Source organism: Stigmatopora nigra, chromosome 19 (genome assembly GCF_051989575.1).
Source record: "Stigmatopora nigra isolate UIUO_SnigA chromosome 19, RoL_Snig_1.1, whole genome shotgun sequence".
Classification (NCBI taxonomy): domain Eukaryota; kingdom Metazoa; phylum Chordata; class Actinopteri; order Syngnathiformes; family Syngnathidae; genus Stigmatopora; species Stigmatopora nigra.
In genome coordinates, this window is record NC_135526.1 from 1,582,833 (window position 1) to 1,610,815 (window position 27,983).

General features: G+C 45.4%; 3 protein-coding genes across 8 annotated transcripts in view; 2 read left to right on the top strand and 1 right to left on the bottom strand.

Moving 5' to 3' along the window:
• Window positions 1–14,342, top strand: part of LOC144212991 (cell adhesion molecule DSCAML1-like) — a 36,666-nt gene extending 22,324 nt beyond the window's left edge. Inside the window, exons 10-33 of one of the 2 annotated variants that reach the window (XM_077741221.1) lie at window positions 28–147; window positions 222–398; window positions 940–1,139; window positions 1,453–1,549; window positions 1,637–1,765; window positions 1,831–1,998; window positions 2,083–2,153; window positions 2,278–2,518; window positions 3,177–3,362; window positions 4,155–4,310; window positions 5,946–6,085; window positions 7,467–7,620; window positions 8,066–8,183; window positions 8,690–8,853; window positions 8,936–9,034; window positions 9,607–9,795; window positions 9,868–10,155; window positions 10,490–10,645; window positions 10,710–10,740; window positions 10,812–10,930; window positions 11,009–11,161; window positions 11,262–11,462; window positions 11,656–11,967; window positions 12,418–14,342. In XM_077741221.1, the coding sequence (XP_077597347.1) occupies window positions 28–147; window positions 222–398; window positions 940–1,139; window positions 1,453–1,549; window positions 1,637–1,765; window positions 1,831–1,998; window positions 2,083–2,153; window positions 2,278–2,518; window positions 3,177–3,362; window positions 4,155–4,310; window positions 5,946–6,085; window positions 7,467–7,620; window positions 8,066–8,183; window positions 8,690–8,853; window positions 8,936–9,034; window positions 9,607–9,795; window positions 9,868–10,155; window positions 10,490–10,645; window positions 10,710–10,740; window positions 10,812–10,930; window positions 11,009–11,161; window positions 11,262–11,462; window positions 11,656–11,967; window positions 12,418–12,836 (4,088 nt within the window). In that variant the 3' untranslated portion in view covers window positions 12,837–14,342. The remainder of the gene's footprint in view (window positions 1–27; window positions 148–221; window positions 399–939; window positions 1,140–1,452; window positions 1,550–1,636; window positions 1,766–1,830; window positions 1,999–2,082; window positions 2,154–2,277; window positions 2,519–3,176; window positions 3,363–4,154; window positions 4,311–5,945; window positions 6,086–7,466; window positions 7,621–8,065; window positions 8,184–8,689; window positions 8,854–8,935; window positions 9,035–9,606; window positions 9,796–9,867; window positions 10,156–10,489; window positions 10,646–10,709; window positions 10,741–10,811; window positions 10,931–11,008; window positions 11,162–11,261; window positions 11,463–11,655; window positions 11,968–12,417) is intronic. The other variant, XM_077741220.1, reaches the window with a different exon arrangement.
• Window positions 14,318–22,456, bottom strand: arhgap35b (Rho GTPase activating protein 35b). 3 transcript variants are annotated; one of them, XM_077741226.1, is made up of 7 exons: window positions 21,907–22,456; window positions 17,376–21,212; window positions 17,170–17,311; window positions 16,940–17,017; window positions 16,739–16,870; window positions 16,525–16,630; window positions 14,318–16,454 (listed from the first exon to the last, which is right to left on the bottom strand). In XM_077741226.1, the coding sequence occupies exons 2-7, from the start codon at window positions 21,105–21,107 to the stop codon at window positions 16,010–16,012; spliced, it is 4,635 nt and encodes a 1,544-aa protein (XP_077597352.1). In that variant the 5' UTR covers window positions 21,108–21,212; window positions 21,907–22,456; the 3' UTR covers window positions 14,318–16,009. The 3 variants fall into 3 exon arrangements, with proteins under 3 accessions (XP_077597352.1, XP_077597350.1, XP_077597351.1); XM_077741224.1 differs by having other exon boundaries at window positions 21,899–22,456; XM_077741225.1 differs by lacking the exon at window positions 21,907–22,456 and adding an exon at window positions 21,486–21,830.
• Window positions 18,678–27,800, top strand: uimc1 (ubiquitin interaction motif containing 1). 3 transcript variants are annotated; one of them, XM_077741227.1, is made up of 18 exons: window positions 18,678–19,853; window positions 19,951–20,090; window positions 23,156–23,326; window positions 23,757–23,872; window positions 24,103–24,190; window positions 24,292–24,398; window positions 24,706–25,317; window positions 25,473–25,552; window positions 25,624–25,723; window positions 25,786–25,890; window positions 25,985–26,007; window positions 26,105–26,286; window positions 26,390–26,430; window positions 26,511–26,598; window positions 26,810–27,019; window positions 27,105–27,174; window positions 27,243–27,345; window positions 27,693–27,800. In XM_077741227.1, the coding sequence occupies exons 3-18, from the start codon at window positions 23,266–23,268 to the stop codon at window positions 27,783–27,785; spliced, it is 2,079 nt and encodes a 692-aa protein (XP_077597353.1). In that variant the 5' UTR covers window positions 18,678–19,853; window positions 19,951–20,090; window positions 23,156–23,265; the 3' UTR covers window positions 27,786–27,800. The 3 variants fall into 3 exon arrangements, with proteins under 3 accessions (XP_077597353.1, XP_077597354.1, XP_077597355.1); XM_077741228.1 differs by having other exon boundaries at window positions 18,679–19,853; window positions 24,724–25,317; XM_077741229.1 differs by lacking the exons at window positions 18,678–19,853; window positions 19,951–20,090 and having other exon boundaries at window positions 23,213–23,330.
• The last annotated feature ends 183 nt before the right edge of the window (window positions 27,801–27,983 follow it).

The following is a 27,983-nucleotide window of genomic DNA, read 5'->3' on the forward strand; positions in this document are numbered from 1 at the left end:
CGTGACCGTGACGCCGTTTTTTGTCAGTGCCGCCACGTTTTGTGGTGCAACCCAACAACCAGGACTGCATCTACGGGAAAGCTGGAGTTCTCAATTGCTCCGTGGAAGGTTACCCGCCACCCAAAGTTATGTGGAAACACGCAAAGGGTAAGAACGGCTACGGCTCGCCTGATGAAAGAACGTGTCCGAGTCCTGATTTGAATTGTTTTTGTGTGGCGCAGGTGTGGGAAATCCCCAGCAGTACCACTCGGTCCCCTTAACCGGTCGTATCCAGATCATGTCCAACGGATCGCTGCTCATCCGGCACGTCCTGGAGGACGACCGGGGGTACTACCTGTGTCAGGCCTCCAATGGCGTGGGATCAGACATCAGCAAAAGCATGATCCTCACTGTCAAGAGTAAGTCTTCTTTATATCTTCTTGGGCATTTTTTGGTGTTTGGACTCAGACTAAAAATGCTCAGCTTTTCATATATATTTACCTTTGGTAAATTCTTAGCTTTCAAGGAATAACATTCAAAAATATGAATGATTTATGGCTCTCTGCCCAAAAGATTCCCTCTTGATTTAGACCATTTTTTTGCCTCTTAAATTTTCAATGGCGCATTCCTCATTATGTTTTTATGCCTTTTGTTTACAAATATTGCTAGAACTTGAGAACATGTCAACATTCCACTCTAAATTAGATCAAATAACGGGCTCAAAAATAAGCAAAATCTAGAGCGAAAATTCACAGAATTTGGGGGGTTGTGGAATTTTGGGCCAGCACAAAAAAGATGGCAGCCAGCGGGGCTTAAAGCGTGAAATGGAGGCGGAAGGAAGGAATGAAGGAAGGAAGCCTCTCTCCATTTGTCGTGGCTCCTCCGTTCCATTGCCTTGTCTCCTCATTATGCCGTGTAATGTCATTCTTTACACTGACACGCTTTGGTGATTGTGCTCAGTTCCCGCCATGATCACCAGCCACCCAAACACCACCATGGCCAGGAAAGGCCAAACCAAGGAGTTGAACTGCACCGCTCGAGGCGAACAGCCAATCATCATCCGCTGGGAAAGAGGGGACACGGTCATCGACGCCGAGAGGAACCCCCGTTATTCCATCACCATCAACAAGAAGGGAGACGAAGTCATCTCCACGCTAAAGGTCAGATATTGAGCGTGTTTAACATGTCGGACATCTATTATTATTATTTTTTTAATAATATCAATGTGTGGGCCACATTGACTTTAAAAATTTGATAGATGGGCGGGGTCAGCACAAGATACATATAAAAAAGTGCATCCGTTAACAGTACATATGAAACATAAACAGAAAAAAAGGACTCAAGTTTTAACATACTCATCACTCATCATTCAAGTAAAAAGTATAAAGTACAAAATAAAGTTTATAATATGTGGCCCGCGGGCTGTAGTTTTCCCATGTCTGCTCTAATCTATGTTTTAATTGATGCTCACAGCTGAACCCGGCAGACCGAGGAGATTCCGTCTTCTTCTCCTGTCATGCTATTAACTCCTATGGAGAAGGCAGAGGACTCATCCAACTCACTGTGCAAGGTATATATATATTTAGGAGAAAATGTCATATGCTTAAGCTTTGGATTTTTGAGAAAGCAACTGTAAGCCATTTTAACCCCCAACCAGAACCACCAGATCCACCTGAGCTGGAAGTAAGAGAAGTGAAAGACAGGAGCATGAATTTACGCTGGATCCAAAGATTTGACGGGAACAGCATCATCACCAGCTACGACATTGAGTACAAGAATAAGAGCGGTATGTATACCTGCAAGTCAAGCCTTTTGATGGAAGTAGAGAAGAATAATTGTCGACTTTTTCAGATTCCTGGGACCACATGTACACAACCCGTAACATCTCTCCCACCAACAACCAAGCCAACATTGTGGAGTTGCATCCAGCTTGCGTATACAGCATCCGCATGTATTCCTACAACAAGATTGGTCGCAGCCTTCCCAGCAAAGAGCTGACAATCAGTACAGAGGAAGCACGTAAGTCATTTTTACCCTTAAGGGGAAAAAATGTAACTGTAAACTTAAAAAAATAATTATTTCTTTGGTATCTTTGCTCAATAGCACCTGACGGGCCTCCAATTGAGGTCATCTTGCAGCCAATGACATCGCAGAGCATTCGGGTCACGTGGAGGGTACGTTACTTATTTGGCTAGTATTTTCTTTTCTTTTATGTTGTACCCATCTTAAATACCCCAGTTACCAAATAATAGTAATTTATTGAGCTTGAGTAAATGAACCCATTTTCTTTCCTCCAAGGCGCCGAAAAAAGAGCTGCAAAACGGCGTGATCCGAGGCTACCAAATCGGCTACCGGGAAAACGGCCCGGGCAGCAACGGCCAATACAGCATCGTAGAAATGAAGGCCACGGGAGATAACGAAGTCTACACCCTGGACAACCTAAAAAAATTCGCCCAGTATGGCGTGGTGGTCCAGGCTTTTAACAGGGCGGGGACGGGGCCCTCCAGTACGGAGATTAACGCCACTACGCTGGAAGATGGTGAGTGCAATGAGCAAACTGGTAAAATGGTTTGTTTTCCTGTTTATCTTTCATATGTACTGTTAACGGATGCACTTTTTTATATGTATCCTATCTTGTGCTGACCCTGCCCATCTGTCAAATTTTTTAAAGTCAATGTGGCCCCTGGGCCTAAAAGTTTGCCCACCCCTGGTTTAATATCTAAGTAGGGTTTAATATCTAAGTATATTTGACCCGCGACCAAAAGACTGACGACCAAACGTCCAGTAACAAGTAAAATAAGCACTATTATAGTGGTTGGTATTTGTTTGACGACTCAAGCCACAATGGAAGGGCAACACTATCGTGCATTTGTACACGCTTGTAAGCTATGAATGTGATTTCTTCACTCCACCTTCCTCATTTGCATTTGAAGCAAGGCGTCGCTTGTTTTCTATTCACGCCGCTCCAGCTCGCCCGCTCTTCTCCATTCCAGGCACCCCGCTATTCTACCGCATTTCAATTGCGTAAAAAAAAAATAGGGAAAAAAATAGGGAAAAGGCATGGCCAGCTCTTCGGACTTATTCCTCGCCCGCGGCATTAAGTTGCTTAAATGTCAGCGCTTCGGCAAACTAGACGATAACCTCCAAAGAAACTGCTTTTTTTTAATGCTTTGGGTTTGTCTCCATTTTTTCCGCAGTGCCCAGCGAACCCCCCCAGAACGTGCGAGCCATCTCGGTCACGTCGGACGAGGCGGTGATCACGTGGGCGGAGCCTCCACGGCTAACGCTGCACGGTGTGCTGAAAGGCTACCGGGTGGTGTTTTGGTCCCTCTTCCCCGACGGAGGTGGGTGCTGTGGGGGCCGGGCCCAGTGGCCCATGCAGAGTAATTATCATCTCTATCATTTCTAAACGTCACCAAAACTCACTGTCCATGGCGTCCACGTGTTTACGTTTCCCATCATGCACTTCTTCTATGTGGAGATGGCATGCTGTGTTGTGTGTTTGTTGTGGGTGGAGAAGTTATTATTACTGTATTTTCACGACTATACGGCGCACTTAAAAGTCTTCAATTTTCTCCAAAATAGACAGTGCACCTTATAATGCAGTGCGCCTTACAGTTGTGAAAATACGGTATTATGAATTTAGTGAACATCTGCTGTTTGTGCCAAGTGAAAAAATATACTATTGGGGTGTAAATGACCATTTTATGACGACATGATTTGGACCGCTACACAATATTTGCCAGTATTAAAAAGTCTCAATTCCTAATATCAATTTAATATGATTTTTGCATGTTACACTTGACAAAGAAAGAAATTTGGTTGTTTTTTAACAGCGTAATGCAGAAACCTGGAACAGTAAAAGATGAATTATTGATACTTTGCTCAATTACACCCCTAATAGATTCTAAAAAATATAGGCAAGGCACCTTTTAGTCTATGGTGCCAATATATTTTAATGTTTTGGCCTGAGCATGAAAACCGTGAATTATTCTTCTTATTTTTTTAATGATACATCAATATGCATGGGATCACTAACCATTGACGTTAATAGACATCCACTCCATTTTGACTGAACCAGCCAAAATGAATTGGACATTGTCAATAGCAGCTGAATATTTCAAATATCTGCCTAGTAACAACCAATACACACCAGTAAATTAATTTATTTTCAGAATGGGGCGAGATGCAAAACATCACCACCACTCGCGAACAAGTGGAACTCCGAGGACTGGAAAAATTCACCAACTACAGCGTGCAAGTTCTGGCCTACACGCAAGCCGGCGACGGGGTCCGCAGCAACGTCTTATACATCCAGACGCGCGAGGACCGTAAGTAAAACGAAATTCCCCCAAAAAGAGCCAGACGGATAATGGGCTGGAGCGTAAAATAGGTACTATAGAGGCAGTCTGGAAACACATGACAAAAGCTCATTCATGCTCGGAAGCTCCATTAGCGCCGCTAATGAGAATTAAGAGGCTTTGGGTACACGCCGCCATCTCGCTCTTACAGCGTTTATATATACATAGCAGGCGGGAGTCAAGCATCATCCCAGACCCGCTTCCTTTCCATCAGAACCCTTGCCATAGGCACAAGGATTAACTCCACTCGGATTAGGACGAATTAATTTTGTGCTTACACCATTGGAGGCGGGATTATTGTCAGATTTAACGCCGTGTAGAAAGGAGGGGGGCAAGATGGAGGAGATAAAACCCTATCGTAAGGCCTATTGTGCAAGGGGGACATTTTTTTTGAGCAGGGAATGCTTATATTTGGGTGTTTGTGTCAATGTGTTGAGGGAAAAAGGTCCTTAAATGGAAGTCGTCGTTCAAATGGCTGATCTGGCTTTGTCACCAAACCGCTGATTTACACCCGCGGATTGAACTGTCCGTCACGGCCCCGCCGGGATCAGCTAGCAAATGCTTCACCCTTGTAAAAGCCGCCTTGTTTTATTCCCAGAACCACTGACTGGATGAATAGCGGGATCAGGGAGCCTACATTTTTTTGAAAGGGGATGGATTTACTTACTTTGCTATTATTACGTTGCAGTGAGACCTAAATAGGAATTGCATCAATTGACATTGTGAACTCTACAATTCGTAGTTTACGAGGTACTTCTATTGTGTGTTTACCGTAAAGTGTTTTTTTTAAAGGCCCTGAGGATAAAGCTTGATTACTCCCAATTGAGCGTATTAAGTAGAATCCAGTGTTAAACTGAAAATGGCTGACAGAGGATCAGACACGAGTGTCTAATCTGTTTGCTAGTGAGGAAAACATCGGTTGACGACGGATGGACGGACGGGCAGAGTGTCAGAAATGCTGACCAATGTCTGAATGAACATATGTCGCCTCTGGAATGCAAAGACACTCCTTTTGAGGTCCTTCCATGGCGGCTTAGGGAGGGATAAGACTGCAAATCTGCAAATGAGCCTGATGACTTTAAAACTTGTTTGTTGTTGTTGACAATGATACACGTGCGAGAGGAAGGATTAGGGTGGGTTGGTGGATATGTAAGTGTAATGTAAAAAGGGTTCATTTTGGTAGCAGATCTAGATTATATGTCACTATTAATAATATTCATGTGATTGTAATTTGTTTTTTTAGCCCTTGTCTATTGATAGTACTATTTGTCCAATTGACTATTTGTCAAAAGGGATCCTTCACTGTTAAATACTGACATCCCATGTTTGTGGTTTAATGGATTCAATGGCGTACAATGAGTCAAATACTACTTAAAAAGAAATTACTGTATATGTATTTCTATTTTTACTCCATTCATTTTGAGCTTTTATAAACAATAGCCAATCACAACCCGTGTGTTTTAGAAAAAATTAAGGAAAAGCTTTTATTGTAATGCCATATTTTTCCATGACTCAAACTTGCCACTTTCTCCATCAAGGGTTAAAGGTCAATAGCCCTCCACCGTCGCCAGCACTGTCCCCTTAACATTGTGTTTTTTCCCACAGTTCCCGGTCCACCGGCCGGCATCAAGGCCGTCCCGTCGTCTCTGAGTAGCGTGGTGGTCTCCTGGTTGCCCCCTCACAAACCCAATGGTGTCATCCGCAAGTACACCATTTACTGCTCCAGTCCGGGCTCCGGACAACCGGTAAGCCACACCCACCCTCCCTTTGAGAAAAGCTTCCGAAAATCATCTTTGCCAAAAAGTCATCCCGTCTTCTTTAATCGTGTCATCTAGCTTGGGCGTGTTTGCATACGTGTCTTTTTTGTCGCTCTTTGACTGTTTGCGCCGTCGCCTTATTTCCTGCCTTCCCTAGATGAACAGATGAGGTTGTCTTGGCAACGTGATGAGACGTAGATATGCAAATGAGGCCCGAGAACAAGCTCACACACGCGCCTTTGCCGCATCAACCCGGGCGCCGCGCAGACATCGCATTTCAACCCTTTTCCTATTTATATTCCCATTCTAGCATTTGGCTTTTGGCGAGAGTACGAATCCCGCGTCCGTTTCCCCACTTAAACCGTTCTATTCCCAAATTCTCCTGGATTTCCGACCACGGGCGCCATCATGTAAATGAGCGCGGGCTGGGAGACGAGGAGGGAGGGGGGGGGTGAAAGAAAGACACCATTAGAGGTAGGCAGAGACCGAGGGGAAATGGGGGAGAGTGACAGACGGGCGGGGGAGAAGTGGGGAGACGAGGGGGAGAAGGGAGGAGCGGAGGAGAGTATCAGTCACATCGAGACGAGAGTGCTTTTGTCCGTCTTTTCATTATCTCGCCGTATCACTCCCTGGATCACCACAACGCGCCCGCTATTCTGCTGGAATGTTCGCACCCCCTTCAAACACGTCCCCCAAATATCCTCCCTCCCTCCTTCCCTCCCTCCCCATTCCTCGTACCGATTTAGGCCGAGAGGGAAAGAGGGGAAAGCAAATTTTTCAACCAGTCCTAAAGAGAGCCGTGGATTCAAGTGATGGAGAAGGAGATTGACTTGACGCCATGCAGTGTTTTCTGCGCATTGCCGTACGGGGGCTGCGGGCGTTTGTGTGTCTGTGTGTGAGGGGGGGGGAGATCATATCTTGTAATGTAAAGCATTTCGTCACCATTATCTCTGTTAAGAAATTTCACTATTGGCGTCAATCTAATTCAATTTGAATGTGGGCTGCAGCAGGGTGACAATTTTGTTTTTTGGGGGGTTATTATTGATAAATGTTTCACTTTTTGATCAGATTTAGTTGGTGTGAAATTCTCAAAAGAGCAAATAAGGGATTTTTAATAGTTTTATAGAAAATAAATATCCTATTTTGACCTATAGCGATGTATATATCATACTGATAAATGGGTGTGTGTGATGCATGTATTTTATAGTTAATGTTCTATTAAAAAAATCATTTATTGAGCTACGTTAAACAGATTGCCAACTACACCCCTTTTTTTATGATACATAATCAAATATTATGCATTACCTATGTTAAAATGTGTCAAATCTTACAAACAAATTAATATATTTTTTTTAAATCTGTATTTCAGGCTCCCAGTGAGTACGAGGCTAACCCGGGGATGCTCTTCTACCACATCACGCACCTGAGCCGAGGCAAGCAATACCACATCTGGGCCGCCGCCGTGACCACCGCCGGCCGGGGCAACATGAGTTCAAAGGTCATCGTGGAGCCGGCCGGAAAAGGTGAGTCAGAAAAAACGCCGGTCGAGCTGACCAACCGCGCCGCTATTAAAACGGCAACGTGATCCCCCGGCTTTGGCGCGCCTCCTCGCTCTCTGTACACGCTCGCCGTTATTGATTGACAGCTGTAGTATGGATCGCTTGGCAGAAATGTTGTTGTTAATTACGTGCTGATGAACAAGGCGCATCTAGGCCAAAGTCAAATGACCCTTGGGGAGCGCACGGGAATCAATAGGGGGAGGATCTATGGGCCTAAGATAGACTCGGGTCAGCGGAGGGATTCGCTCGTCTGGGAATATAAAAAAAAGGCGGCCCACCCGTCCGCGCTCTCAGACAAACTAGGCCAGCGCTATATCTCCCACAAAAGGTGGGGGTTCACAAGCCGGCTTTGGCTTTTGTGTGGCAAATACTTTGTCCCACGTACTTCTTTGTGTGCTTCTCCCCGTAGTGCCGGCCAAAATCTTGTCCTTCGGTGGAACCGTGACCACGCCCTGGAAGAAGGAAGTCCGACTGCCGTGCAAGTCTGTGGGAGAGCCGGCGCCGAGCATCAAATGGACAAAAGACAGGTTAGTAAAGTGGGACCTGACTATTTGGGATTGACATGGACTTTTTTCAATGGGCTTCCCTTAATGCACGTGTCAAAGTGGCGGTCCGGGGGCCAAATCTGGCCTGCTTTATCATTTTGTGTGGCCCAAGTAAATCATGAATGGCGACTTTCTGTTTTAAGATCAAATGAAGAGTATCGATTTATATTACATTTCCTGATTTTCCCCCTTTTAAATCAATAATTGACATTTTTGAATCATTTTAACCTTCAAAATATTTGTCTTTAAAAAGAAGCACTCACTGTATTTGCCAACAGTATTTTTCTATCTTTTGCCAATCATAGTTAAATGAATAGTCTCAGTCTTGTATCCACTTAAGCAGGCAATGAATCCATTGCAGCCAATTACAAAAGAGCAATTATTTTCCAATTTAACGGGCCGTTCGCCTGGTTTCATTCGCCGGGATTCCTTCGCCGGGATTCCTTTTCCCGATGTTAAACATCTATCACGTTCCTGTCATCTGTCAGCGACGACTCGGCCATCCCGGTGACGGCTGACAGTCAGCGGCAGATTTTGTCCAACGGCACCCTCGTCCTGCGTTCCGTCAAAGCCGAAGATTCGGGCTACTACACGTGTACGGCCACCAATACGCTGGGATTTGACACCATCATTGTCAATCTTGTAGTGCAAGGTAAGGAAAAAGTGATATAAAGTATATTCTGCTTTTTTTTGTTATTTTTCATTCACCTTGCGTTTGTTTTGTGGTTTTGCAGTTCCTCCAGATCAACCTCGCCTGACTGTGTCCACCACGTCCACCTCCTCCATCACCCTGGCGTGGATCCCAGGGGACAACGGTGGAAGTTCCATCAGAGGTTCGATACCCGCAACAAACAGACATTCAATTACACTTGATTTTGGTGGATTTAGGGATATGATGAAGTACTTTTCTTTTTAATGCATTAACTGCTGCCTTCTTGTGGTCAACAAATATAACTGCATTTTATTTAACAACGCACCCGAGTCATAGACGAAAGTTCTGTGTGGTATCGGCAGATGATGATTTTTTTGTACCGATAGCATGTTTTTTTGGGGGAAAAAAACATATTTTTATATTTTTCTAATGCTAATTTGTGTATTTTGAGTAATTGCAACAATGGCCTGGTCAGATGTGAAATGGATTGGATATCTACTCATTTTGGAGAGAAAAAGAACAAATTAGATTATTTTTTGACCCTGTATACATACACATACATATATATAAGCACATATATACATATACACACAAATATATAAGCACATATATCCATATACATAGATGTACATGCATGCATACGTTAGGACAAATTTTAACCCAAGAAAAAAAATGTCTAGCTATTCGCCGATCAGTGAATTTGTAGGAGGCATAAATCCCTATGAAAATATGATCCATTGTGTGTATATGCAGGATTCGTACTGCAGTATTCGGTGGACAACACGGAGGAATGGCGGGACGTTTTCATCAGCTCCAGCGAACGTTCCTTCCGCTTGGACAATCTGCGCTGCGGAACGTGGTACAAAGTCAAGCTGGCCGCCAAGAACAGCGTGGGCTCGGGGCGCATCAGCGAGATCATCGAGGCCAAAACGCACGGCAGGGGTGAGCCGGCGACCGCTCGGACCTCACCAAAAACGTCCTTTTGGCGCTCAAACTCGGGTTCCAACTCCGCAGAGCCCGTTTTCAACAAGGAGCAGCCGCTACTCACTCACGTCAACTCCACCCACGCCGGACTCAACCTTCAGGGTTGGACCAGCGGCGGCTGCCCCATCACCGACATGATGCTGGAGTTCAGGCCCAAGGGCACGTGGGCTTGGCAGAGCCTGAAAGCCAACCATAGCACGCAGCTTTTTCTCAGCGAGCTGAGGGAGGCCACCTGGTACGAGCTCAAAATGAAGGCCTGCAACAGCGCCGGATGCGGAAATCAGAGCTCGCAGTTCGCCACCACCGATTATGATGGAAGTAAGTGGGACAAAAAAATGGGAAAAACTAAATAGCTAATGCTCATTAGAATTTTAATCCATCAGAACCAAATGGTAAAGAAGTATTACTTTTTTAATGAGATATTTTGTAGTATTCACTCAAAAAAGCACTTTAAAGGATTAGACTGAAAATGTAATGTAATGAAATGAACTCTTTCACGTTAAATGAACATTTTTTCTTTTAAATCAAGGTTAAAGAATATTTTTACTTTTTATAATGAGATATTAGTCATTAAAAAAGCTCAAATTTGGGTCAAACTGTAATAAAACTGCTATTTTAGGGATTTAACTCAAGTTATTGTTTCCTACAACAGGCACAATTCCTCCCATCAAATCTGCCCGCGGAGAAGGCGACGAGGTGAAGAAGTTATTCTCCATCGGATCTCCCGTCATCCTGATCACCGTCGGCGTGGCCTTGCTCTTCATCATCCGCAAGAAACGTAAAGAGAAGAGACTGAAGCGCCTCAGAGGTGAGATCATCTGAAAAAAAAACACAAACCATTTGTATTCACCATCCACTCTTCTTTCTTCCAGATGCCAAAAGCCTGGCCGAGATGCTCATCAGGTGAGACCAAATCCCCCAAATCCTCCAAGTGAAAAGTCCAAAATCCACAACCATTCATTTTTGTGTCACAGCAAGAACAATCGCAGCATCGACACCCCCGTCAAGGGTCCTCCTCAGGGACCGCGTCTCCATATTGACATACCTCGCGTTCAGCTGCTCATCGAGGACAAGGAAGGCATTAAACAGATCGGTAGGTCGTAACTATGTTAATGGTAGATATGTTTTGGGGCAAAAACATTGAGGTTAAGCATGAGATTGTGTCTTAAAGGAGAGGACAAGGCCGCCGTGCCAGTGACGGACACAGAATTCAGCCAATCGGTCAACCCGCAGAACTTCTGCACGGGCGTGTCTCTTCACCATCAAGCCCTCATTCAAAATTCCGGACCTTTGATTGACATGTCGGACATCCGCCCGGGCACAAGTGAGTGTTCTTCCAATTTTGAAGAAAAATGGAGACATTGAGAATATTGGGATGGCCGTAGAGGAAAACGAAAGTGTTAAGATGAGCTTTTTCTTTTCAGACCCCGTCTCCAGAAAGAGCATCAAATCGGCTCACAGCTCCCGAAACCGATACTCCAGCCAGTGGACACTAAGCCGACCCAGCCAAAGCCAGTCCACGGCCTCTGCGCGAACTTTGACCTCGGACTGGCGGACTATGGGCTCTCATGCAATCACCGCCACTGAGAGTGACAGCTACAGCGCTAGCCTCTCTCAAGACACAGGTGAGTAGCACCTTATGTGAGTAAATATGTGCTATTATGTATGTGTATTTGTAATTTTTTTAATGGCAATCATTAATAAGGGGAGTGATGGGCGGCTAGGAAAAGATTGACTGACGTTTTTAATGTATTTTTTGGGGGAAAAGTGTACAAACGAGTCAGACTGAATATTTCGCACCATTCTTGTCCTTTCCAGACAAGGGTCGCAACAGCATGGTGTCCACGGAAAGCGCCTCGTCCACTTACGAGGAGCTGGCGCGGGCGTACGAGCACGCCAAGCTGGAGGAGCACCTGCAGCACGCCAAGTTCACCATCACCGAGTGCTTCATCTCGGACAGCTCCTCCGACCAAATGACCACCGGCACCAACGACCCGGCCGACAGTATGACCTCGCTCAGCACGCCCTCCGAGCCGGGCATCTGCCGCTTCACCGCCTCGCCGCCCAAACCGCAGGACTACGACCGAGGGAAGAACGTGGCGGTGCCTATTCCTCATCGCGCCAATAAAAGTAAGTGGAGTAAGTTATTTTTCTTTGGTTTAAAACCAAAAAACGTTTACTGTCAAATTAACATCCAACTCCATTGATCACTGTTAAAAAATAACAACATTAAATGTTTACATCCATGAATAAAACATATTTACTGAAATTGAAACACTACCATTTCTAGGCATGTTTAGCAATGAACCTGCATTTTTAATCAAAGAAATTCCCTTTTTTATGAACTAAAAACGCATTTTTGACCACACCCATAGCCCCAAAGACTTCTAATTTTGCCACTCCAATTGAGAAAAGTCATGAATGGCTTTTTTAAACTGTATTTTTAATTCTTTTTAAACTACTTGTTCATGTTGGTGACAATGACCATATTTATTTTACTACATAATGAGTTGAGTAAGCTATAGTGATCATTTTCTCCACCCATGTGACCACTTTTTACTCTTTTTTTTTTTTTTCCAGGCGAATTCTGCAACTTACCCCTTTACATGAAGACGGACCCCTTCTTCCGCAAGCAGGGGGAACTCCACGAGCCGTGCCCTGCCGTCCCCCCTCGGGAAGCCTCGGTACGCAGCCTGAGCCAACGCGCCTATCACACGCAGGGCCGTCACAAGACTCTAGACTGCGGCAAGCAGCAGTCGCTGACCCTGGGCCACTCGGGCACGGCCACCCTGCCCCAGCGGACGCTGACCATGCCCGGTTCCGGCGCTTCGGCGGCGGCGGCCACGGCCTCCACGTCCAGCACGGGCAGCAACCCCAGCAACAGCGGCAACAAGATGGGCGGCTCCAGGGACTCGTTGTTGGAGAGCAGCTCGTCGGCGCTGGGCCGGCTGCAGAAACAGAGCGCGGGGGCTTACTCCAAGTCCTACACGCTGGTTTAGTCGCAGGTGGGGGGTTCGCCGATGCGTTTTCTACCCGGCCCGAGGTCAGCTGGGATCTAACTTTGCCGTTTTAATCTCCACGCGGAAATATCTACTAACTCCAACTAACAGTTCCGGCCAGCAGAGTTGCGGAGTTCCGCCGTGACACGCCCACGCCACGCCCATGCCACGCCCACGCCGCCATTGACCATTGGTTCTCTCCCCAGTTGAAAGGATTTCCAGTCGTGTGTGTCTCCAGGAATATTTTCAAAATTTCATTTTCAGGGACTTGAGTTATGAAATGTTTCAGATGGTCGCTCCATGAATATCTGATCTTCAAGTACTGTAAATGCCCCACAAATAGCGTATGTACATTCACACAAGAAGCTACTGGAAGCATCTTCACCATTGAGTTGCGTGTGTGCATGTGACTGGACATTTGGTCGACGGACATGTGGTCGACAGACGTTTGGTCGCCGGTCTTTTGGTCCCTTTTGGTTGCCGGTCAAGTGTACTTAGATATTAAATAGTACTTAGATATTAAACTCTCTCTCTTAGATATTAAACTCTCTCTCATGAATATATTTTTGAGAGTTGGTTTCAACAGTAAACTCCAAAAGACTGGCGACCAAAACGTCCGGCTACCAAATGTCCGGCTACCAAACGTCCGGGAACCGTGTGTGTGCGTGCGCCTGTGTGCGTGTGTGTGTGTTAATATTTATATTTATTTTCTGTTTTTTTTCTCTCCAGGTTGCTCATCAAAAAGTAGATTTCTAGAAGGAGGTTGCAAATCAGCCAAAGCAAATCAGGGACTCGTCGTAGCTCTTTTGGTCCACAGACTACTATTATGTATATTTATATCTATTATATTTATAGATATATATGTATATATTACATAGTGTAGTGGAGAGAGGCGTTCAGGCTCTTTCCCCTTTTTGCCCCCACAGTTCCAGAGTTCACTACCAGATTAGATGCAGCATCTGCTAACTTTGTCATTCTTGTTCATAGATGAGGTCTTGTACATAAAACAGTTTTGTATGAAGAGCTATTTTCGTCAGAATGGTTAAGGGTAAGCGTCACTCTTTCACCAAACACACACACACACACATAATTTCAAAAATTGAAGGAAAAAAATTGTCAATAACAGGACAGTTTTACTTTGAATGGGCAAAAAAAACACTTGCTTTCCCTTTCATGTTTTGATACAAATTTGTCTTTTTTTAATTTTTTTTTTAAAGGTACTTGATGTTGATGTCCTTTTGTCCCATTTATTATTTTTTATCATTTTGTATTTCGTCGATCCTCTAAAAAAACGTGCATGCTTGCTAAAAGGGAAAAAGTATGAAATTATCAAAAAAAAGAAAACATCCATAAAAAAACGACAAAAAATGTTGAGGGTATCCCAAACATTTTTTTGAGTTGCTTGTTATAGCAATTGCTTGTGTTCAAAAGTACATTTTCTATGAAAAGAAAGCAAAAACTAAAAAGATCATTCTAACACCTTGTGCAATAAAGCTATCTTTCATACGTCACGTTTCTGTGGCTTTCACAACAAAACTCCATCCATAGATAAAGAAAACGACCATTTTTTTACAAGATTTAATTTATTAACTATCGTACAGTTCACATAAGGCCTTCATCTTCAAAACACTATTTTCACTCAGTCAGACAAATTTCACGTTTATTTTCTTCCTGTTGATCAACTATTTCTTCTGCTCAGTCCTTAGACTAAATTGATTCTTTTTATTTTTAATTTTAAAGACTAGGAGAAAGGCTTTTATCCTTCATCTCCTTTAGTGTGTATGTTTTTAAATCATGCACTAAGTGGCCTTGAACCCTTCACAAAAAAAAAAAATGGTAAAAATGGACTTTCACTCCAAATACACACGTTTCCTACCACTGATTTCACTGGTTGTCCCTCCCAAGTCTACAAACAATTATACAGTCACTTTAATTGCAGTTTTAAGAGCAACATCTTTAAAATGGATGACTTTTAAACACAATTGTGTTTTTTTGGAGCTAGTGGAACAGCCAGGAGAAGAAAAAAATAAGATCCAGTGATTGAACACACTTTTCTTGTAGCGTTTACGGGTTTAACAAAAAAAAAATAATTAAAAAACATTCATCTTCATTTAATAATGAATGATAGAATAAAGTACTTCACATGTGGTGGAAATTCCACTCATTCGTTCATATTGTTGAAGCAGGATTTTGCAGTCATGGTTAAAAACTGGAGGGGACTGTAGATAATCGTATTTTCAGGACTATAAGGCGTGCTTAAAAGTCTTAAATTTTCTCCAAAATAGATAGGGTGCCTTTATAATGTGGTGAGCCTTATATATGGAAAAAAAACATCAACATGTGTAATTCATTGAGGGTGCGCCTTATAGTCGTGAAAATACGGTTACGTTTCAAGAATGTCAATCAGATTCATCACTTGATCAGCATTGAAACTGGATTAGATGTCTATTTCGCCATTCTTTAAATTTACAGCAGGAGGAAAAGTCTGATTGGTCGTCAAAGCATTGTCAATGATAACCAATGCCTTTTAACCTTTTTAGGTTTTTCCATTTAGCAGATTTCTTTGCTCATCTGGACCAGCAAACAAGAAATGTGGACAAATCAAATGTGATGCTACACTATCAAAACAAAGTGCTTTAGATAAGTATGTGGATATAAAAGAAAACGATAGAAATTTGATGTAAACAAAGTTTGATCTGCCACAGCTCTGTTCTGTACAGGCAATGGGTTTGTATGGCTGAGCGGTCCAAATTTAACGTAGCAAAACGCCAAATATCTTGAAAATGACAATCACAATCTTTTCATTTTGTAGCCCAGGAGTAAGAACTTTCCTCGTAGGGTTAAAGAAATCAAAACATTGTGATATTATAGTCATTTTTAATACTCTTGGCGTAGTACCCCATTAAAAACACAAGTATGTCAAAAAAAAGAAGAAGAAACTGAACATTAAAGTGCATCCCTGGATGTGTAAGACCTCTTACCATTGAAACGAGTCCCCAACACCTCCCCTAGAAGGCGCTAAATTCCCCCAAAGAGGACAACGAGTCAACAAATCCAGTGGCAGTACTTCATGAGGACAAAAATGAAAATAAGGTGGTCACAAAAGTCTTCTAGCTTCCAGATGAATCTCAAAAATAACAGCGTAAGGTTTGGGGGGGTGGGCTTTCTTGTTTTCACAGTGTCTCCTGTTCGGCTGGGGGGAGGTGAGGGTGAGAGTGAGGGTGAGGGTGGGCGTGGTGGTGGCTGTGCTGGTGCAAGGAAGGGGGGAGGGACTGCAGCGGGGACTGGGGGGTGTTGGGTGGCGACTGCTGCTGTTGCAAATGCGCCCCCGTGTGGGGTGGAGACGAACGGTAGCAGGAGTAAGCCGAGGTACCGCCGAGGGTGGAGGCGGTGGTGGGTGAGGCCGGGAGTCCTCCCAGGCCGGTGGGGGAGTCGATGAGTGGCTGGTTGTAGAAGAAGAATGCACACTGGTGGATGAAGATCTCGATGATTGTCTGGTAGGTGCGGGTAGCCGTCAGGGCGTCCATGGTGGTGAAGTCCGGTCGCATGAGCGTGGGCCAGAAGCAGATGGACAAGTTCTCGCTGGTCATCAGGTTCAGTCGGCTAAGCTGGCTCACCCTGATAAACAAGCATTGGGGGTCTTAAACTAAAGTGGAAAAGGTGTATTCAGAAAATTGCAGAAACGTACTTGTGCAAGTGGCTCACGACGTATTTGAAGGAATCGTAGTTCTCCCTGGAGAATCTCCTCAGGACGTCCTTCATGGTGTAGAGCCGTTGTTCTCGGTCGGAAATTTCTGTATTGGTGGAAAATAATGATTAAAAGAATGGATTTGTTCTGGAGAAATGCTATTTATTGATGTTAGGGTGGAGACACCCTCCCTGCCCTAGCAGTGTTTGCTTACTGAAAGCTTCCAGTAGGTCCACCTGCAGAGCACAAGGCACCAGCGGCTCAGGCAGCTCGGAAAAGAAGCTCTTAAGGCCTCCGGCTACAGTGTTTATGGAGAAGTCTTTTTCCACCAGGTCTAATCCGTGATCTGCACCATTGGTTGAAGAGAAGGCAAAAGTAAGACCAGGTCTAATCCCGATTTAGCTCCTTGACTAACCTTGCTCAAACTGTCTTTGCATGCTCTCCATCTCCGATTTGTTCCCGCTTACACGGTACAGGCCTTCTGTGTTGAGACCTGAGAAGACCGAGACAAGTTGCAGGTATGACCACAAAAAATGACTTTGCTAAATACATTGTTTCATCCAACTTGACTAACTCCACTAACCATTTCTAGTGCCAGTTTTTGCATCATAACCGTTACATGATAAAGACAAAAGAACCCCCTACCTGTCGTCTCGATGAAACGGACACACTTCTCAATGAAGAGTGGAATGGGTCTATCTGGGGAGACCACACTAGCCAACGGGACCCCAAAATAGTTGCTTTCCGGGGGCTTGGGGATGGCCGGACGTGGCTTTGATCTGGATTTCTGAGAGCAAAACAAAAGCAGACGTTATTTGAAAGGTAAACATCATTTGGTGACGAATACGGACCTTGGCTGTTCGACGTAGACTCTTTAGGATGTTCCTCTTTTTAGGGTCTTCGTTCTCTTCGATCACCAGGTTTTCACCTTTCAGGGTACCAAAGTCGTCTTCCTTGGACTTGGGGAGCGCTCCCGTTTCGTCGTCGCTTCCGATGAAGCTAGTACGGAAGCTGCTGAACTTGCCCAGGCGCTTGGAACGGTCACGGTACAGCCGAGGTTTGACACCCACCGCCGAGAATTTGCGTCTACGCTCCAGCGAGCTACTGTCCGCTTCGCTATCAGAGCCGTTGCCGTTAGAGTGCATCCGGTTAGAGTTGCGGATGGTGATGATTTTTCCTTGCGTGCTGTCATGTGGGACCGAGTAGATGATCTCGTCGTTGCTGGGGCGGGGCTTGCAAACGGCGTCCAAAGGTTCCGCGTAGTCCGAGGGGTCGTAGCCCGCGTAACCCGCGTCGCCCCCGGGGACCCAAGTGACGGCGGACGGCAGCGAGCGCCGGTGACCCACCGTGTCCGCGTACGGGTTCCGGCCGACTTTGCGGAAGTCGAACGTCACGCCGGGTTTCGCTCTGGCGTGCGTAGGAACTTTGTTGTTGAGTTTGCTCTCCAGGTCTCTGATGTCTGAGATGAGTGAGATGTCCCCAGAGTCCGAGTCGGGGAGGTGGAACCCTCCGTGGTGGGACGTTAATGTGCCATCGTAGTAGGGAGGCGATGGCTCTACATCGTCTTCTGAGTCCAGGTACGTGGTGACGGGGCTGGGAGAACCGCAACGAGGGGAGTACACGTTCTCGCCGGTGCAGGTTTCGGCGGCGACGTTGTCGTACATATGTGTGGCTTCCACGATGTTGCGCTTCTCCACCACTTCCATGAGAAAGGGGTGGAACATCTCGATCCTGTGGAGGCCCCCAACCACCCCGCCAGATCCGCACACCACGCTGTTGAAACGGCCTTCGATCTCATGAGCCAGTTCTTCCCCTTGGATCTGCTGCTCCCGGGCATAGTCGCTCTCCGTCAACTGGGCTTGGCTGTCGCCCACCGCCAACAGCTGCACCGGGATGATGTCCTGGACCTCGCACAAGAAGGCACAAAGCGTCTCCAGGGACGCCTTGCGGCAGACAGAGTAGACGGCGAAGTAGCCGTGCACCAGCCTGCTTTTCCTCAGAGTAAAGGAGGCATGATAGGAGAGGACTGAGAGCTCGATGGCTAGCTTATGTCCGGCAACGGTCTGCTCTAACAAGACGGAAGTGCCGCCATTTGACATGGGTCTGCAGTGTTGACGCCCCAGGAAGGGGGCCAGAAGCTGTTCCACATCGTAAGCATCACCGCACATTAAGCACATGACGATGCGGAGGTCCGCCTCTGGGGCCGGCTGATGGGGAGACTCCCTCGGACCCGGGGTCTCGGGAGGTAGCGGAGGGGAGCCACCGCCAAAAGACGAACTCCTCCTAGTGTCCAGGAGGCCCCTTAGCACTTGGTTGATTTGGCACTCACTCACGTTATGACCGTAACCCACGCCGGGAGAGGCGGGATCTAAGAAGCTACACTGCAGTCTCCTGGCAACCTGCTGTCCTTGGGCGATGAGGTTTAAGGCCGTTTCCCCGCCGACGTCTACGTACGAGCCCACACCCCGTTTGGTAACCAGGAGGAGGGACGTGGGTAGCTGCGCTAGCTGGCTATCTCGTCGACCTATCGTGGATTCCCTGAGACGCTCAAGGCTTTCGATGACATAGGAGAGGGACTCTTTTGAATTATACAGGCACAGACATCCATGGGGGGCAAAGGTGGGAGTATGGAAAGAATTGACAGGGAGACGTACGTTTCCCTCGATGGGTCGCAAAGTTAACTCGTACATCTTACCGTCCAGGACGTACCAGTCGTCGTTGGTGCAGAGGGCCCTGATCTCGTTGGCAAATTCTCTAGCCAGGCCGTCTTTTCCGAGGATAACCAGGTTGATGCGGTCGGCTTTAGTTTCGCCGAATTGAGCTTTCACGTCGAAGAAGGGGTAACATGTGGGAAAACGAGATGCCAGGAGTTGCTCGATCTTAGTGTCGCCGCAATGGGGACTACTAGGACAGGTCTCCTTGGTGGGGTGATAGACGAAATGGATATGCTTCAAGACTAGGGCGTCTCTTTCAGCCGGGAGTTTTTGCAGGACCTTAAACCTCTGCTCCTCCACCAAGACTTCCTGAATGGCGCCCATCTTCTCCTTGCTAGGCTTGGCGTCCACTTCTAGTTCGTAGAAAAGCTCTGAGTACTCCAGCAACAGTTCCTGAAAATCTTCTTTGGCCCGATCGATGATCTCCTTCTGATGCCGGTTGTAAAGGTCCAAGTACTCGGGTTCCTCCAGCCACTGGTAGAACTCTTCGTTCATGATGAAGCTACGAGCCTCCTCCCAAGGTCTCCCGGGGGTGACGAAGGGAGAAGACGCCAACTTGCGTCTGAACTCCAACCTCATCTCCGCCCGTCGGCATTCGTTCCGCAAGTGTTCCAGGTGAGCGTTGAATAACTCCTCCGCCTCGTCCGTCTCTAGAAGATCCGAGGGGATCCGTTCGTCCTCCATGTTGTCAATATGTGACGTATCCTCCCAGGGCGAGTCCTCCAGGACCACGAACCAATGGGCAAAGTGCTGCTTGGACTCTAGGACCTTCTGTACGCCGGACCAGCTGAGCTGATCGATCTCATCCAAGTCAGGTACCAAAGAACTAAGCGCCAGAGGTAGCGTGCTCAGGTAGATCTTCCGCCGCCGTTCGATATGTTCCTGCTTAAGACGGTAAACATGTTGCTGGAATAGCTTCTTGCACTTGGCCGTCCCTTCTAAAAAAACATAGTCTTTGTACTCTGGTGAGGCGTTCATGCGCCGGCTGGTGTTGAGCCAACTTTCGTTGTGATTCTTCACAATCCGGTTAATCAACCATTCGTAGCGATCCTTAGCGGACGCTATCTGCTGACTCTGTAGCTTTAGCGCTTCAAAGTAAGGGATGATCTTAGGCTTGCCTCGGCTTTTGTCTATTAGCTGAACTAGAGTCAAAAAGGCCAGGTCTACGTTGATGTTAGAACGAGCAGAAGTCTCCACTACGGGAAGGCTCTTTTTAGTAATGGCGAAGGTATGCGCGTCCTTGATGTAGCGTTCCACTCCTTCGTCACATTTGGTGAGCACCAAAACCGCCGGTTTCTTGGTCTTACTCAGCTGCCCGTAAATGTTAGTGACGAATTTCAACTGGTCGTCAAAATTGCGGTTCATACCGCGACTGACATCCACGCATAGAAGGAAGCCGTCTACCTGTAGCTTGCCTTCCGGCATTTGTTTTTGCTCAAAATCTTGCTCCAGGCCTAACTGGTCGGTGCAGAAGTACATGAGCTTCTCGGCCGAGGCTAATTTGGTGGCGGCAGCCCTCTTGATGTAAGGCTGCATGGCCGTGCTACGGTGCGGTTGGAAAGTCTGGTCGTCGATGAATTCCGTTTGCTCCACCACGTGCATTCTACACTCAGGTCCTTCGTCCAGGAGCCTTGAAACCTCACCCCAGAACAGAAAGTGATCATTGTTGACTACTCGACCCCCAAAGTCGCTGGTGCTCAGAACCGAAGTGTGGTCCAAGTAGAAGTCGTCTGCACTAGGCCGGACGTACCTATTGCACAGGCAGGACTTTCCTACGCCGCATTGGCCTTTTTCTTTCTCTGTACCGGACAGTCCCACCACGATGAGGTTGTAAATGGGGGGCCGGACATCTTGCTTTTTGGCCATCATAATCTAGCCACGATCATCCTGTGATTGACAGGTACAGTGTAGAATGTGGGATTGAAGGAGGTTTGCCCATATAGTAGATGGAGGGCTCAAATTTCAGTTCAGGTCCTGTAAGATAAAGAAAGAAAACAAGATTCACATCAATTCGAAACAATAATACATCTAAAATAGTCGCTAATTGTCAATACAAAGCAGTTTGGACTATTTTGCATTCTTAGATCTGCACCAAAAGCCATTTTGACAATAAAAAAACATTGTTTATATGCATAAATCATTTTTTAATAAGTAATACGAGGCCTTACACAAAGAAATAACTATTCCTAGCCCACATTACTCAGCTGGGCTAGGCCTGACATCCCTAAAAGAAATCCACGCACGCACCTTAGGGTGGATCATCCAAAAATAATCGATGGATAATCCAATTCTCGTCTTTTTTTATGCGCAAAGGGCGGAAAGTCACGGGGAAGCTGAGCACGTCAGTCTATATAATGAGATTTTAGACGCATTGAGGAAATCGGTACTGGCTAGCGTCCTTAGAAAAAGGTGCGTTATTTACCCAGCTGTCTAGCGTGGAACACACCGGCGCACTAAAGCCATAAATAAGAAGAGGGCGTGCGTGCGCGCGTCCGTGCGTGCGTGCGTGCATAGCGTCGCATCTCTTGTCCCTTTCTCTTACCGCATCTGTCAGGCCAGCTTGCCGCAGCTCAAACAAACCGCCTGATGTGCAGCCGTATAAAAAACATCATATATCAACAATATATATCGAGAGCATGTGTCATTGTGGACGGTTATACCGTGATACCGTAGTTCCCCGTTCTTGTCTTCTACCTCTTCGGCATCACTTGCGCCCTTCACCGTTGCAAGTCAAACAAAAAATCTCCGGAAAGACTAGAAATATCCAAAAAGAAAACGATCCGATGTGGGTTTTAGCTTCTGTTGAAATCCCACAGAGTGCGAAAATGGAATTCGCCTATCCTGGCGTCACCACGTTGCTTGGTTTTCACTCATTATCGTGTCCATTGTTGTGCACATTTAAAGCTGGGCCGGCCGCAAACGCCTCACGTCAAACAGGCCGGCGATTTGCAATTCAGCAGCCTTTGGGATTCCGGTTAAACATCCATCAGACGCTCGGGAGCGTCCATTCGCTGCTGTTGGGAGGCGATCGCTTGGGTGAAAGTGCGATTTCAGGCTGCTTTCCGATAATGGCGGCGGCAGCGGTGGTGCTGCTGGTAGTGGTAGTGGTGGTAGTGGTGGTGGGGGCCCTCCTCCTGCCCGGACCCAGTCCTCCTCTTCTTTTCTTCGGGAGAGCGGAGCTGTGGAGGCAGAGGCGGCGGAGAAAGGGACTCACCCAGCGGCGCCCAAGCACTACTGCAGCACCGGGGGCTGCGTCACTCCCAAGTCGGGAACCAGAGGATTTGTTGTTGTTTTTATTTTTAAAACAATCGGTGTATGTTTGTTTTTTAATGTTACATCTATCAGAAAGTGTCCACTTAAAGTTATTCTTGATTTTCTATTATGGGGGGCGTTCCCAAGTTGTTGCTCACTTTGTTTTCTATGATTTGAGCATTGTTCAAACTTAAATGTTGGTATTCAATTTTATTGAGTTTAAGATATGACATTGTCGTTGCATAGATGCATCCCTCACACTTGTTTGTAAATGCAACAGCCAAGAAAAATGAAGAGTCTTAAATAAGTCAGTGAGTAATAATATGTATTAATTTCAAGTAGTATATGGATTGCCCTTATCTTGTGCATGGACAACTTGACCTTAAATTCTTGGAAACTAATGCATTTGAGACTTAAGCAGGTTTATCCACAAGTGGGTACCATCGACCAATTAATACACTGGAGAAAATGGGATACAATTAAATAGAAAGTACTACATGTGTTATTACCCGTTGTAACGCTATTCGACTGATGTGCTTGGTAACCAATCAGCTGTTAGTCCCACCCACGGACTTTGAGTTTGACAGTTAAAACCCCATTCATGAAATACGGCAACTGCACGTGATTACTCTACCACTCTTTTGTACTCATCTTTGTTATTTCAGGGTAAACAAAGAACATCTGCGACTAAACATGATGGGAATGTCAAAGTTCCCCTTCCCGGCCCCTCTTTGAACGCATCATCGCAAGACTCTGGGATGCGTAATTCTACGTCATGACGTCATGGCGTAAACTGAAACAGACATGGCGCCCCGAAAGTGAAGGAAAACTTCAACGTGAGTACGTTTCACTATTGTTTCGTCCTTTATGGTCTTTTTTGATTCAATTTATACAATCGTACAACATTTGCTGAATGTTCTCACTAGCATGCTCTTGGATCTGCCTATATTTGTCTTCTTTTGTCTGCCAAAAATGACATTCTTGTATCCTGGCATGTACAGTAACTGAGATCCAACATAGCAGGTGGATATTTTGGCTTTATTTAAGTCACACACGTGGAATTGATGGTGGATCGAGTGCATTTAGTTGCATTTGCAGTTTGATTCCATGCTTTCTGAACTATAAAATAGTGGCGATGAGTGACGGTTGACGATGAATGCTACTAATCAATGTACAACTGTGAAAGATCAACAACCGTTAAAAACAAATAAACACCACCATCGATGTCGTCCAGCCAGTTATGTTATGTGTGTTTGTTTTTAAAAGTTGTACTGCAGCCAACCAGGATGGCTCCGAGGAAGCAACGGACTAAGAACAGACCCCGTACAAGCCCATCATTGGATGTACAGGAAAACCAAGCTATCACTCATGGGACTGAGCAGGTACAGATTCCACTTAAATTAAGCATTCACACTTCAGTAGACTTTTAACTGGACTAACCAAACTGTACTTGATGTTGAAACATCCTAGTAATTCTTTAATGATGATGATGATATAACAGACTAGAGCAAGGGTGGGCAAACCGGTCCTTGAGGGCCACTATGGGTGCAGGTTTGTGTTGCAACAGATCCAGTAAAAGGCACTTGACATCCGTTCTTTTCTAATCTTACAGGACGAACCTTCAACTCGGCTTCTGTTGCCAGGCTTGTCAGAAAGAGAAAAACGATGGAGGGAGAGGGAATATAAAGCCAAGCGCAAAGGTGGGCGACATCACCAGTCAATGTTAGATGAGTTAATTTTTCCATGCAAAATAATAGTTTGTATTTGGGCCATGTCTCACTTGACTGTGATTCTTCATTAGAGATGACAGATGAGAAGATCATGGCCTTGGCCCTTCACCAAAGTACGCAAGAAGCCAACAACATGGCGCATCGGATGCAGCAGGATGAAGTAGCCGACCGAGTGAGCGTAAGTACTTTGTTTTCTCCCCAATATATGTAAATGTCTACTGGTAAAAAAAGAGTATAGCAACACTAAGTCTTGTGCTCATATAAGCCATACCCTTGATTCAGTCATTATTTTTTGTGATAAAAACGGCTTATATGCGAGAAAATACAGTACATTTAAGTAAAAGATGTCATCAGAGTCAACATTGACAACAATCTTGGCTTAAAGATTCAATATCATTGACAGACAAGGAGTTACTAACGTTTTAGAGCTAGTTCATCTATCAATGACCAATGAATGAATAACAATTTCTGGTTTTCTCAACTAGAGCTTTGCTTCCATGCAGATTGAAAACAATCACCCCCATAAATCCTCCGACCTCCCCACATGCGATCACAAAGCCAAAGTGACCGTCCCCAGCCTAAGCCAAGATGTGCTGAAGACGTGCGAGACTGTGGGCTTTGTGGTCTGTTCGCAGCTCTTACCTGAGCGACTCCCTTCGTCGGCCAGCTACGTAAATCCCTCCTTCTCCGAGTCGGACACGGGAGAAGATTTCGCCTTGGGGGAAGATTTCAGCCAGTGTATAAAAAGCCCCGTGTTTGGCGATACGGCACGACTCAACGGCTCTCCCAATGCCAAGACAAACAATCCAGATGGAGCCAACTCAGACTGGATCTTTTATTCTCAGGAGAGCTCAAGCTCGCCTCAAAGGCCTTCGCCCTGTCTGACATTAAGTCCAGTCTTCCCAAGAAGCTTGTCGCCGCCCCAAAACTCCTCGAGGAACTGGACACTCTCAAAAGAGCATTCCGTTCAAGTCCAAGCTGTCCAGTCGATGAGCGAAGACGAGCAAAATATTGCCGGTGTTGCCAGCGACTCGTCAGAAACGGAGATGGCCAGTGATGCCACGCCTGGTTGGACCGACAAAGACAGCGATGACACGGTAAATATGCCTTTTAATCAAATCTTTTTGAGAGGGAGTGATCGGTGGACTTTTACAAATGCTTTTAATCATCTGCTGATTTTTTAGGGGTTGTGCTGTTTGCTATTGAATTTCACCGAGAGATATTGTAATGGTTTTTGAACTTTTCTCCATAGGTAAGATTACCCAGTCCAATTTTCCCAGGGGAGAAGAGCCTCCAAAAATGTCAAGATGAACCGAATGTGTCCAGTTGCAGGTATAAAAAAAACAAACAAAAAAAACTCTTTGACTGCCATCTCCAAAATATTGCCATGTTTCTGTTTCTAGCCTAAATGAACAAGAGTGTGTCCCCTCCGAGCCCGTTGTTCACTACTACTGGGGGGTCCCTTTCTGTCCTCGTGGTCTGGACCCAGACGCCTACACGCAGGTAGTCCGTTTTTTTTTGTAATGGGAGCGAGCGGATTGTCTTTGACACCATTTTGTTTTCAGGTCATCGTAACCCAGTTCGATGTGTACGCCAAGTGTCTAAAGGAGGCGCAGAAAAGTCTGCTTAAAAAGGCCCCCTGGGGAGACCCCATTCTGCCTCTATCAGAGGTACTAACTTTAGCTCATGGAGAATCACAAACTACTTTTTTTAAATAATTGTCTGATTGTTTACTGATTTATTCTTTTTTTTTTCTTTCTGCAGAAATCAAGTGAGGTTCCACAAAGGTAAAAAAAAAAGTCATCGTGCCATCTGAATGTTTTTTTTTTTTTTGACAGAACTGACAGAAAGTAGTGGGCTGATTTCTACCTGTGTTTTTTGTAGGTCTGGCCTACGCAGGAAAAAGCGAAAACTTGGTAGTCAAGAAATGGACGGCTTTCCGGGTGAGATGGAAAATAAAATGATGGAAGAGCAAGAGGATGAAGAAGAGGAGGAAGAGGAGCAGAATGGGAATCCACCTAAAACTGGAGATCAGACAGACACTGATGACAGTTTGATTTGTCCAGGTTGGAAAAATTTATTCAATACAATACATACAATACAGTTGCAAAACCGCCTTTGCAGTATATTGTACTACTCTGATTACTCTGTCTTGTTGTATACCTGCAGAGACTCAATTTAATGAGGATGTCCACACCCAGATATTTACGGTATAACAAAGTCCTTCTTCATTTGAGATGAAAAATTGTTTGAATTTTAGTGACCTTGTTCCTCATCTCTTGTTCTGTAGCCAAAAAGCCCGGAGTGCCCCCAAACGTCAAAGAGAACCCACGAGTCAGATGTAAAAAAACTCTGGGATGAGGAGCACAAGATGGACGGTGAAGTTTCAATTCATAAAATGAATGGTGACCGGACGTTTGGTCGCCGGTACTGTTTAATATCTAAGTACTGTTTAATATCTAAGTACTGTTTAATATCTAAGTACTGTTTAATATCTAAGTACATTTGACCAGCGACCAAACGTCCGGTCACGAAATGATTGAGCAATCCTGGTGGATGCCCTTAAATGATTCTTAAACTGGGTTGCAGTCTCGACCAACGGAGAAAATCAGGCGAACCATCTGGAAGAAGAAGGCGCGTTTGAAGAGTGTGGTCCTCCCGAGCAGGAGACCGCCACAGTGTGTCCCATTTGCCAGGGGAGCTTCTCCATCCAGGAGATCGAAGAGCACGCCGCCTTCTGCTACAACGAAGCCGAGCCAGAGGATGACGGCGGGCTTGCGGATGAAGCCTGTTCCAAAGGTTTGGAAGAAATTGGAGTGACTTTACAGCATTTTACCACTTGATGTCAGAGTTTCTAACATTGATGCTTCTAACCTGACTTCAGTATCTTCGAAGCCGCGGAAGAAGAGGAGGAGAAAAGCAAAGGAAGAGGGAAATGCCTCCTTCAGTGGCAAGTACGTATGATTTGGGGAATTCTTTTGTTTTGTTTTTATTTTTGTTTTGTTTTTTATTTACCCTGTAGAATCCTGGAGAAATGTTATGTCTGCCAAAAGGCAGTAGCTCGGAGAGACTACGGGGCACACACTGAGCTTTGCATTCAACGGCGGACCACAAAAGAGCTCGGGGTAAGATTCTTTATTTACACTTATTTATTTGGACTCATTTATTAGACCAGGGTTGGGCAAACTTTGGGGCCCGGGGGCCACATTGACTTTGAAAATTTGACAGATGGGCCGGGTCAACACAAGATAGGATACATGTAAAAAAGTGCATCCGTTAACATTACATATGAAACATCAACACAAAAAAAGTTAACAGACCCATCACTCATCACTAAAGTCAAAAGTATAAAGTACAAAGGCTAGTCAAAAGGAATGTATTAAGAAATATTAAAATGTCATTTAAAAAAATGTCTGTATTAGGGTGTTTGTCACATTTAATAGTTGTTTTGCTTTTCTTTTTCAACTTCCAGAAGGGAAATCTGTTGGAAGCTTTGGAACATTTAGAGAGCATGCATGCAGGTAAGCCTATTATGACAACACACATGTTTTTTTATTTTATTTAAAAAATATTGTGGTGGCGTTAAAGCAATACAAAAAATATATCATTTTTACATCTGACTGTATATGCTTATTTATAGGAGCTGGTACATCCAGTTGCAAAGTCCAGCAAGGGTAAGTTGCTTCTTAAAGCCATTACACTATTGCCATTCCATTCTATTTGTTGGATTATAAAAGTAGCAAAATTATGTCATTATAAGTAG

Excerpts from the sequence above, each read along its gene's own strand:
- uimc1 (XM_077741227.1), top strand. The coding sequence starts at position 23,266 with ATGACGTCATGGCGTAAACTGAAACAGACATGGCGCCCCGAAAGTGAA. Across the intron at positions 27,020-27,104 it reads GGATGAAGCCTGTTCCAAAG|TATCTTCGAAGCCGCGGAAG; the intron begins GTTTGGAAGAAA and ends ACCTGACTTCAG. Across the intron at positions 27,346-27,692 it reads GGACCACAAAAGAGCTCGGG|AAGGGAAATCTGTTGGAAGC; the intron begins GTAAGATTCTTT and ends TTCAACTTCCAG.
- arhgap35b (XM_077741226.1), bottom strand. The coding sequence starts at position 21,107 with ATGATGGCCAAAAAGCAAGATGTCCGGCCCCCCATTTACAACCTCATC. Across the intron at positions 17,312-17,375 it reads GTCTACGTCGAACAGCCAAG|AAATCCAGATCAAAGCCACG; the intron begins GTCCGTATTCGT and ends TTTTGCTCTCAG. Across the intron at positions 16,631-16,738 it reads GGACCTACTGGAAGCTTTCA|AAATTTCCGACCGAGAACAA; the intron begins GTAAGCAAACAC and ends CCACCAATACAG.